Source organism: Malurus melanocephalus, unplaced genomic scaffold (genome assembly GCF_030028575.1).
Source record: "Malurus melanocephalus ecotype Western Australia unplaced genomic scaffold, MMel_1.1 scaffold_7, whole genome shotgun sequence".
NCBI lineage: Eukaryota > Metazoa > Chordata > Aves > Passeriformes > Maluridae > Malurus > Malurus melanocephalus.
The window spans coordinates 4,822,039-4,834,450 of record NW_026623239.1 but is presented as its reverse complement, the minus strand read 5'-3'; the positions used below and the strand labels follow the sequence as shown (position 1 = coordinate 4,834,450).

The 12,412-nt window shown below is 36.1% G+C and overlaps 1 protein-coding gene across 2 annotated transcripts in view; it reads right to left on the bottom strand.

Annotated features, from left to right (window-relative positions):
* Window positions 1-5,093: 5,093 nt before the first annotated feature.
* The window catches only part of KIAA0825 (KIAA0825 ortholog), a 231,462-nt gene continuing 224,143 nt past the window's right edge, over window positions 5,094-12,412 (bottom strand). For both annotated transcript variants that reach the window (XM_057372850.1, XM_057372869.1), the window contains one exon: window positions 5,094-10,599. In XM_057372850.1, coding sequence (XP_057228833.1) covers window positions 10,476-10,599 — 124 coding nt within the window. In that variant the 3' untranslated portion in view covers window positions 5,094-10,475. The remainder of the gene's footprint in view (window positions 10,600-12,412) is intronic.

Below are 12,412 nucleotides of genomic sequence, written 5' to 3'. Positions count from 1 at the left end.
ACAAAAAGATTCAAAGGGTATCAGGCTAGAGAAGAATCATACTGAAAACTACATTGTCATTTTGGTGTGTCCTACTGACCATCCCATGTCACCTACTTTACAAGTATCACAAGATAATATTTAATTCTGAGCAATGTATTTGCACAATATAGGTGTCCCTACTGAGCAACTTCACCCCAGCTCTTGGCAAATCCTCTTCTGGAAAACAAAACAATTTTTTTAGTGTTAAATTTGCTTGTTATGGTTAATGATAGTTCCTATTTACAGAATTAAAAATAAAAAAAAAAGAATTTAAAAGGCCATAGTCTTGCCACAGTTCTTTCTGAAGCAGGACTCAGAATAAAAGAGAAAATATAATTTAGAATGACTTTGCAGTTTCTTTTCATTTACTCTTTTGGCTTGGCATCAATAGAATAGGCTTTTTGCATACCATTTATAGTGCATAAATATAGAGAATGCATTTCATGAAAAATAAAAATGTTTTCTTCACAAAGATTATGTGTTACCTTTTCCAAAACACTTCACARCAGTTAAACTAGAAACCTTAAGAAAAAAGCGAAATACTGAAAACTCGTTAAAAAACAACACTGTTCTTGAGTGCTCTGCAAGGCTGGAAAAATTCTCTTCTGGCTTGAAAGTTTTCTTTAATTCAAAATTCTTACTCAGCTTGTTGTTTACACTCTGAATCTGTTTCTTACATTCCTATTCCTGGATAATTTATTTTAGTTGCTGCTATTGTGCCAACAGTATGATGTATAAATATTCTTAAATTCATCTTCAGCAGTTTTTGCTGAAACTTGAACATACATAAATCTGTTGTGACATTCACTCTTACACTTCATTATATGTTTTTGAGATTTTACAGTCTTTTATGTCTTTGTTTTTCAGTAACTGCTTTTGCATTTGTTGTAAAGATTAATTATATATGATATATATTTCAAGTTACCACTCATAATTCTTTGGTCCTGCATACAGTTGTTTAAAAAATGCCAGAATTATATGAAAAGTTTTGGTGGAATGAAACAAAAATTGAAAKCAATACTCATGACAGAACTTTATGGTCTGTGTTCTACTATTTGCTCTGGGTAGATATATGGGTTTATGATGCAAACCTTGCAAAGTTATTTCACTGCTCTTATATGTGCAGACGATTTAATTGTACTTTGAATTTTGAAATATTTGATCTCAATATAAAATTACATGATTTATTTTTGCAAGAATGTACTCAGCACACCTATAATTTTTCCATTCTTAACTATCAATCCCTCAACTCCAAAAAAGATTTTTGAATAAATTTTGCATTTTAGAGCAGATGATTGCTTCAGGGTATTATATATAACTTCTAAAAAMATTGTGCAACTGCCATTTAAACATTTGTGTACAGAGAAAATGGAAAAGCAAATACATGCTTTAATAACTTTTCTGTTATGTAGTTAAAGGGCACCTTTTGATGGAGATGCACCCTACAGTGGAGGTATCTGTGTGCTGATACCAAAGTCTGGTGGAGGTACAGTCAGTAATTTTAAAGACCTAGCATGGGTCTTGGAAATAAACAACAGATTGCCATGTTCCGGTAAAGGAACCAGATGACTAACATTACATATTTGCATTGCATTAATGCAATGACCTCTCTCTTTCTTCATTCATGAAGTGGAAAGGCATGTGTGAAAATTGGGAGCTTTAACKGAAATTTACTGTTATTTGAAGAGACCTAATCCATTTGCCTCTGAAAGAAGTCTTCATAGCACTCCTTCAGCCATCAATTTGCTGAAGTTAACCCATACCTGCAGACAGGATTCCTGCCAACAGAATTTCAAAGCCACATCTGACTTACCGTAAAAAGTTACCTGTTTGCTTTTCACATGCCAGAACAAGAACTACMTGCCATTTCAACCTTTTACCTCCCCAAAGTTTATCCATTATCTRAAAGAAAAGCATTATCTTAATCTATATAGTAAAATCAATTTAAAATATATTAATTATATAGAATATGTACATACTTCTATATACATTGAGTGTCCTCTACATTAGCAACCAGCTCCTTAAACGTGGAATTTCTGTTTCACAGAGAGGTGAAAATCCAAGTGAAACCGCATTTCTTGAATGATAACCTTGCAGGYGGTTTATTTGAGAGCTACATTTATTGAATTCTTGCTTCTCTAAGACACTGTATCAGATTTGAGAAGATATAGGCCTTACTAAATATTATTGTACTATTAGATGTTTGTATTTTGTGAAAACAGATGTGCTATGGATTTCCAAGTGTAAATTTAAAGTTCAGTGAAATTAAAATAAAATCTGGGGCAAAACACATTAGTTTAAGTAAAAAATGTAACTCACTAACAACATAGCTCCCACTATCCCAGGTAACAAAGGTAGCTTAGAACAATGGATGAACAGAATTACAGAATTCATATGAAACTTTGGGAGCAGAAGTGTTCCAAGTCTTAAACCTGAAATTATTATCCATATCTATATTACATATACAGCCTTAGATCTGTACAACAGTTAGTCAAGAAGATTAAATATTTACCCATGTATAACTGAGTGGCAGCAGTACTCACACAGTAAATTATGGCAACTATTAATAAACCAATAAGTTTGTCAAGGATGCCAGAAGGGCAGTATTGAGGTTGGAAAAAAGCACTGTCAATATGACCCTATGAAAAAGTCAATGTGACCCTATTTTCCTTTGTGTAAACCAAATATTCAAAAGTTATTGAGTTATAGATTTTACATAGAAAAACCACAGATTTTGGGAAAAAATGATAAAATTGTCAGATATTAGGCAATCACAAATTTACCAAATGTAGGGAGTGTTATCAGCTTGCATGAGAAAAAAACGCCACGTCCTTAGCTGTCTTGAGAAAAGAGATTAGAATGTAGAATTGATAATGCAGGTAGCTTACAATTATAAATATTACTAATACTGTAGCTTTTGCAAACCTACCAATCCTATGCTGTTGAGTAGAAAATTACAGCCTCACTGACCAATGTATGTGTGACACAAATGTATGCACTGATTACTAAAGTGGATAAAAGAAGCCTGTCTCAGAACAAAGGAGTTACTTTTTGTGTGTGTATATGTGTGTCTTTGTGTCTGTTATTTTGTATCAGCTGTCTAGCCAACAGCGACAACCAAAGTTGCTTGTATAATCATGTTTCCTCCCCTAGTGAATTAATCAAGGGATACTATACACATAAACATGTCATTAACAGGTATAATAAAGAATACTCATGGGTGCATTGCTAATAATTCATCAGGTGCTAATGACTGAGTGCTTGTTTTACAAATGTAATTTTAATCAATTTATGTGATTACCGGGAGAGCCAAAAAGATACAATTTTTCTAAAAGGTTGTCCTAAAAAGAAAAAAGTTTTGTGTTGTTGCAGCAAACCTCCATCATCAATGAAGTTTGAATCCTGTGTTTGACATTGCAAACATGTTATTGTCTTTGTCAAAGTACATGGAAAAGATCAAATCTATTGAGTATGATCATGATTATGTAATTCTTTGCCTTATTTCTAGATAGAGTATGGATGTAACTCAGGGCAATGTAGACACTGAAGCTGCTGTAAGTTGCAGCTTGGAACATTTACTGCAGAAACTGTAATGGTATTGGAGGCACCAGCCCTGGAGGGAATGAAAAGATGTGCAGATGTGGCTTGGCAGTGTTGGGTTAATGGTTAGACTCGATGCAAGTGTAGGGAAAGACAGAATTATCCTACTGTTACCCAGTGGGTTACTGCCAAATTAATGCATCAGGGAGAAAACACAGTGAACAGGAAACACAGCGGAGACACAGTGAACGAGATAGAAAGGTTTTGTTGTGTTGTGTTTCTTCTTTCTTTTTCTTTTCTTTTTTTTTTTTTTTTTTTTTTTTTTTTTTTTTTTTTTTTTTTTTTTTTTCAATATGACTGTTTACAGGTTACTCCAGAACAAGGTGTGTTGTGAATTTAAAGGATAATAGCCATTTTGGAACAACTCCGTGTATGGACTGTGTAAGAGTAAGTGAGGGGGTTTATTCTGGCTTAAATTAAAATTATTTCACTTGCAAAAGGTATCCTATTTCAAAAAAAAGTTCCCCAGGAGAGGAGCTTTTTCACAAAAGGCATTTCAGTAAGTTTTTTCACATAGGCAGAAAATGTATAATGAGCTATTTTAACATAAACACATTTTGTTCAGTAGGAGATATTACATTGTGTCTTCTCAGAGATGATTGCAAGCTACTAACAGCTGAAGTTGTCATGTATAGAAAGGTCTTGCTCTAGTAGTGAAAATTGTACCAGCCATGATTTCAGTGACTTCTTGTCAGCTTAGGGATAGTTGTCTATTAAATTCAGAGGTAAGGTCCTAATTCAGAAGAACACTTTATGTATTAGTACTTGGAATTACCAGTTCTTCCTATGACACTTGTTATAGAAACACTTCTTTCAGGGGAAAAAAGAGTATTTAGATTCATTTTTGCTTCTTTGCATGAGTTCTTATTTTTTAGGGCGTTTTTCCATCATCTCTGTATCAATGTTTCACTTGCTGCAATAATTGTTAACAGTCTGTTCTCAAATGCTGCTTCTAAAGAGGAATATGTGGTTCCTTCATCATTTTACTGATGGGCATTAGAAGGCCTGCGGCCCAACCTGCTCAAGACCTCACATGCTTTTCTTGTACTGTCTTCCTGGAAATGTCAATTAGTTTAGTCTGCATTTCAGGTGCTGGAGCACAAAGGCAGAGGATAAGCAAGCTCACCTTTACTCATTACATTTAGATYGGTTTTATAGGTTCTGCTTCTGCTTACTTTACAATATGGTAAGTTACRACAGAATTCCGCTAGTCTTTACAATATGGCTTTGCTCCTGTGGTGGTTTGAACTTGGCCAAAAGCCAAAGAACCATGACATTCTGATCCCCCACCACCACCACAGAGGCAGAGTGGAGAGCAGAAGCCCAATTAACATTAAAATTTATGGCTTTTAGATAAGATAACATAATTGAGAGAAAGATACATAAATGCTCCAGAAATAGTCAGACAGGATCAAAAAAACTTAAGTTGCAAAGTAGATTTATTACTAAGGACTACTAAGAATACTACCTCACAAGGGAGGGGAACAAAGACAGGGAAAAATTTATGAGAAGAAAAAAAGGGAACATTTTAAGACACCTGTTATTCTTTCTGCGAACCTGTCTCTCCGAGGCCATCCCTCCCCACCCTCCATGCCGTCCTTGCACAAGGGGGGCAGGGATGAAAGTTTTAACATAGATCAGACTACTCATTACGGTTATCGTCCAGCACCATAGGAGAAGAGTCCTTGCAGCTCCAAGCAGTGGAAGTTCTTTTCCCAAGAAGAGTCAGTGTATAACTGCTGGTGGCATGGGATTCCTTTTCTTTACCTCTTGGGAGAAAGGAAGACAGTCCTCCAAGGCCAGCTGCTTCATTCTGAGGGCAAGGCCACTCTCTCAAATCTCCTGGCAGAACACAGTTCCTTCTAAGCATCGACTCACTTCAGACATAGGGGGGCCACCTCTTCCCCCTTTTTGGCTTATGATCAGTCCAGTCCTCCAAGACAAGGTTTTTCTTCTTTATCTTAGGTGCAGGGCCTCTCTTTTCTATACAGGTCTCTCATTGAAGAAATAGTCCTTTCGAGAACAGCTTGTTTTCTCCATGTTCAAGCACCACAGCAACAATATCTGTCTTCTCCTTACTGTCATCTTGGGTCTCCATTTTTTCTTGCATCTCTTCACCCTCCTGGTCTGTTTTTCCCCAGTGTGTGATACTAAAACTAAATACTAACAACCTAAACACTCCATGGCGGCTGCCCCTAACTTATTTTGAATTATTCTTAAGTACAAGACCATAYGTAATCAAAGAGGTGTAACCAACCTGTGCAATTGGCCCAGGCCTGAGCAGYAGCCTGTCCATCAACCTCAGAGCCACAATGGATTGGTTCTAAAACACAGGACACAAGGCTTCTTTTGCTGGAGAAGATGGAGAAAGCTTCCAGARCTTCCTCACAGGATCCATCTTTGTGATTTCTTGGTCCCATCCCCCCACCACCAAAAAACCAGACCGAGCAAAACCAGGACAGCTCCAATCAGAACCTCCTCAAGATCTATATAGTCACTTAGAAATCTCCCTGATACCATCAAGTTACTCTCTCATTTCAATCTCATTGTCCAATTGGACAGTGGGTCTAATTCTGTGTGACTAGTGTTTGTCACTAGAAATGATTGCACACATTTTTAAGWGGCTCCATAAAATAGTATTATATTAGCATATAATTGATGTTTTACTGTACATGAGATTCACTAGTACTTTGTGAAGACCTCCCAGCTGAGAGCGAAATGGAATATTTCCAGAAGAAGCTAATTGGAAGAAGCCAGCCTCATGCCTACCATGCACTGCTGTGATGAGATAGAGGTGAATTAGAGAACAACCATTTTCATTGCATGTATTTCCTGAGCAAATAGTGTAGTTGCATGTCAAATTCCCTCTCCTAGAATGATGCATGATCTATGGGAGTCTGTCAGGCCAGCAGTCATTAGAAAGCAGGGCTGTGTCTAAACGCCTGTCTATTCCAAAAATATCTGTTTCTCCTCTCTTTTTCAGTTTCATCATTGTTAAAGCAATTTAAAATTTACCCTGCTTCTAATTTTATTAATTGCCTTTCAAAAGATAAAAGATGTTAAGATTTGGAGCATTCTGAAGGGGACATTAAACAAACCTAATCAGAGATACTCTATGCCATCAAGTCTCCTATTGAAGCCTGTTTTGTAAAAGGGGCTAAGTATATGAAATTGTTAAATGATGATTAGGTGTGAGCATCAATAATATTGTATAGTTACCTAGTTTGTAGTATCTGATTCAATTAGTTTCTATAAATACCATACCTTCCTTTTGAGCTAACTCAGTTGAGCCAATGAGGCCATCTCTGACCCACTTAGAAAGGCCTGTTGTACACAATGGACTTTAGCTCTTTTTTTTGACCAGCTTTCCATGATCAGATTGCAGTGGTCATGAAACACAGGACCCACACTGTAGCTAACAAATCTGACTCCTATTGCTTTCATTTGTTTAGGCAAAACATATGTGGCACATTCCTGGATCAATAAGTAGTGTAAAAGAGACAGGACATTGCATTACTCTCAAAAATTAATTTAATCTTGTTAATTTTAGAATCAGCAGAACTTTTTAAAGAATATAGAACTATAGTTTTATGAAGAAAAGCCAAAGAAACCAGCAGTCTTAGAATTGTACAAATATTCCTAATTTTATACACAAACATCTGTGGAATACATCTATGCAATAGAAAAACGGTCAGCTCTGTCACTCCTCAATTAAGTATTAAAGTTTAAAACAAGCCATTTTGATAAATTAATGACATGTTACTTAACAACATGTTGTACAATTAGTCTTAGTTATACAATTCTAATTATTATGGTAAATTGATTGAACAATATCTGTTCAATCAAATATGAATGTTGTAGAAATGTGCATTCAGCATTAAGTGCTATTGCCAAGATGATGTCTTTTTTATACCCTAAAGGTCAGTTATTGGAATGGTTACATTGCTAGCAAAATCAAACCCTGGTATTTCTAAGTAAGGTTGTGGTTTAAGTTCAATTTGAAACACACATTCACTTGCACTCAGATACTCTTAAAAGATGCATATAGAGGTTTGGATAGAAAAAGATCCAAATAAAATACTGTGCAAAGGTTTAGCTTTTATGTTATGGTCTTATGCATATTAGTAATTGGCCAGTCGTAAGTGGGATTCCCCAAGGCTCAGTATTGGGGATTATCCTGTTTATTATCTTTATCAATTATTTGGATGAGGGATTAGTCAGTTTGCAGATGACACCAAGCTGAGCAGGAGTGTTGACCTGCTGGAGGGTTGGAAGGCCTTACAAGGGATCTGGACAAGCTGGATCAGTGGGCTGAAGCCAGTGAATGAGGATCAACATCTGTTTGGGTCACAACTCCAATCAATGCCATAGGTGTGGGGCATAGTGACTGGAAAACAGCACCGCAGAAAAATGGTTGGTCCACAGCTGTCTGAACATGAGCCTGAGTGTGCCCAGGTAGCCAAGACTGTCAATGGCAGAAATAGAAATAGTGCAGCCAGCAGGACCAGGGAAGTGGTCCTGTCCCCTGTCCCCCTTTACTCAGCACTGGTGAATTCTGGATTCATTTTTGGGCTCGTCATGACAATAAAGACATTGTGGTTCTGGAGCAAGTCCAGAGAAGGACAATGGAGCTGGACAGAGGAAGGGTCTGGGGCACAAATCGGATCAGGAGCAGCTGAGGGATCTGGGCATGTTAAGCCTGGTGAAAAGGAGTCTGAGGGGAGACAGATCTTATCGGTCTGTAGAGCTGCCAGTAGCCAGGTGGGGATTGGCCTCTTCTCCCAGGTAAGAGGTGACAGGATGGAAGGAAATGGCTTTAAGCTGTGCCAAGGTAGTTTTAGATTGGATTCTGGGAGACATTTCTTGAGTGAAAAACTTATCAAGCCCCAACACAGGCCACCCAGGATAGTGATGGAGTCACCATCCATGGAGGAATTTAAAAGATGTGTTGTGGTACTTTGGGACACGGTTTGGTGGTGGGAAGCCAGAGCTAGGTTAAGAGCTGGACTMTATAATCATAAAGGGAAAGACAAAAGCAGTCCTACTGCTGCCCCATGGTTCATTGCTGAATTAATGTGGCAGGGAGAGAAAGGAGGAAGGGACATAAAGAATGATATTTTAAAAAATATGGCTGCTTACACATGACTCCAGAACCCCATGCACTGTGAATTTAGAGGATAATAACCATTTTGGAATAACTCCCTTTATGGATATTCCCACTTAAGTGTAAGTGAGGGGATTTATTCTCACTTAGCTTATTCACTTGCAAAATTTATCCTCTTCAGAGTAGGTATTCCCCAGAAGGGGAGCATTTTCACAAGAAGTATTTCAACCAGTTTCACAACACACGCACTTTATGTGACTATACAAAAAGTTAATTATATACAATAGATTTTGATAAAATAGGAGAGAATATTCCGAACTCCAGTTTCCATGTACACAAATACGTTATTTGTATGGCTTCGGAGCATGTGTGCCTCATTTGTCAGAATACTAAACTTGCCATCACAGATGATCCCTGTAGACATGTTTTAAACCTGAAGTTCACCACTAATCTTCAAAGGTAAAATGCAAAGCAAAGACAAAGAGTTTTTACACTTCTTTCAATCTGAAATTATTACACTGGCAGGAAAACTCTATTTTATTCTTTAATTATTATTTTGAGCATTTTTAAGCTCCAGTGCCTCACAGCGCTTTTGTTGATGCAGTGTTGTAACAAGATCTTTAGAGATTTGTGAGACAAAATTGTCCACATTTTTATTTTAAATGGTTTGATACTTTATATTCAAGTAGTCTAAGTTATGTCCACAATAGCATCTTTATGAAGATGTGCTGGGAACATGAAWAACTCTGCTCAGATTGCACCCTTAGCAAGATCTTGCCAGAGTCTTTCATCAGGCAGAGAAAACAGTTCCATTGGACTTCCAATGAAAGAAACTAACAGAAAAATTATGGATTATTTCTGTAGAGCTAAAGACATGCTAACCATAACTTCTGTGTAAAAAATAATGCCATGTTGATAGTTGTAACAAGTGTGTTAGAAAAATATTTACCATTCAGAAAAATATTTACCAGTCACAAAATTTTGAATATCAAACGAAGATTACTTTGAAAATGAAATTTTACTATATTTATCAAAAATAAATATTAAATTCCTTATTATTTTCTCAGTTCACTGTTAAGAAAATCCTCGGAGCACTGCCTGTAAATAATTCTTTTAAACAGAAAAGTGCTTCTCAAAATTTCTAAAGTTTCTTTATAATGTGTTTTTAAAGCCATAAAATACACTGGGTTCAAATGAAGATTTGTGAGAGCAGCAAAGCTGATGCATTTTTAATTGGGAATAATGACCAAGCTTACTTATCCTGGAGCAATTCAAAAAGTCCTGTAGGTATATGGTCTATACCATCCCTTTTCATGTATTTTGGGTGATTTAATATACAAGCACCAAAGGAGAGAAAAGGTCCTTGAGTGACATTAACTGGGAGCAGGCTACATCAGCTCCAAACTAGTGGATGGAAACCAGGAGTATTTGCTTAGCCTGTGTCTAAAGTTTCATTATTTTAAGAGTGAGTTTTATATTTTTAAAACAACTTTTAGTTTGTTGTTCAGGTTTGTGCCTCTGCAGTAATGTGATAAACCCTCCTTGTTTCGTGACAATGACACTTTCTTGTATTGTTGCTCACCTTATCCAAGTATTAACAATTGCTTCCTGGATGAGGTGATCAGATAATAACAGGGGAATACTCTAGTTTAAAACTCATGATACATTTTTTTGAACTCTCTAGTCCTGTGAGTTATGGCATTAAATTAATCTTGTTGAATTCAGAAAAAAAGGTGCTACCCAAAATCAGTTAAGGTAATTGTTCTTTTATATCCTCTGAGATAGGAGTGCTTTGTGTCAAATAAACATTCTTTAAGTGTTCCACCATAACTGCCTCCTCATCTTCAAGATCTGCATCTTCTTTCATCTCCCACCTGAAATAAAAAGAACATTTTATTAATTTTTTAATGTGTTTTAAACTAGTATTTAGAATGAGTTAAAAAATACAGTGGCTAAATGAGTTGAAATTAATGAATCATACAAATTACAGTCCCCAAAAACGTTGCCACATAGAACTTGGCATGGCCATGAGGCAATTGACACAAATTGTCAAAGCTACTACAAAATCTTACTTATATTTATCGCAACAGTACTTTTTTCAGTTTTATGTGTCACACACACATTGGTAGAGGTGGAAACCTTGTAAAACGTGCAGAGAAAAAGTGGAAGAGCTAACACACGTTTTGGAAGTTAAGCAGATGCTCTCAATACTCTCTTAAGTTTGCAGTGAAATGTCACCACATGAAGTCCAACCCAAATATTTTAATGTGAGTTGTCACAATTCTTTGGCAGTGACAGTACTATTTTACAAAACACCACAAAACTGATTGGCTCTTTGTTTCTTTAACTTCTTAATCAGGTATAACTATCTAACCAAAAATAAATGACATCAGATTTTTCCTTCCCCACGTAGTCACACTCATTTACATAAATTTCAATACTCATTCCTAGTCTAGGATTTAGAGGTAAATACCACTAATTTACCACTAAAACTGAAAAATTGAAAGATTATGAAGATGATTTTTATATTTAGTAGTAGTCAAATGTAGAACCATAAAAGTATGCAGTATTCTGTTCAAGAAAATCAGATAACAAATGCAGCAATAATGCTGATATGTAGTCAGGTAAACTTTGTATAACCTGTGCCTATCAAGTTCTGAGTTCTGTGGCTCCATCTTGTTTATAAGTTCCCTGGATATTTAGGAATTTGATATCCCCTGAGTATTAATCTCATTCTGTTCTTASATAATAAAGTGTAGGCTCCCACTTCAGACCAGCTGAGGACAAAAGGTAAAGCATCAATACTAAAGCCAGAAATCACATTTTCAAGTATTAAATCTAATAGATTATAAATGAGCCATAGGAGTGAAAAGTAAGAGATGTAAAAGCCATTCTGAAAAGTAAGAGATGTAAAAAATCAGAAGAACAAGGACTGCTTTTTTGGGAAACTGTTAGGAGCAACACTTTAATCCTGACCCCACACTTCTTTGGTCCTCATTCAGACTGGAAAAGTCAGATGCCATATACAAGTTTAGATTGGTGAATAAATCATAATACAGAATGGTGGGACGACTCTATTGCACTCCTCATATTTGCAAGAGAACAGTCATTATTGTCAATAGAGCATGGGCTACACTTTTTGTATCTATTTAAAAGCTTACTAAAATCAGAAGGAGAACAAGTGCTTTGTAGTAAAATCTCATTGTTAAAGAACAATTAGGAAAAAACATGTTCAATGAATATGTATAAATTAGCATATATCCTTCACACCTTTACCTTAAAAACTGAATGTGACAACCCATATTACTGCCTGAAAGAGTATCTGAACTACCAAAGCATGCTATGAATGAAATTATAAGCACTGAATATCTATGATCAGAGTTTTGCAATAATTAACTTTCTATTACTCCACTCATATGTAACTGCTATCATACTTAACCTTATGTGAATATTAACACTAGGTACAATTAATTGCTATGTCTGCCTGCTTTATTCTCTGGTTTATGATACAAAATCTGGCTGTATGAGCCTTCAGTACAGTCACTTTTGCAAGCATCCCCAAGTGAATTCTGTTTAGCAGAGTTTCCCTTTTTACTTTTGGTAATGTACTTTCTCTTTAAAYCTAGTAAGAAGTTGTGCAAGACTTAATTTCAATTTATGGTTCTCAGAGTTATTCAGAAACACTAC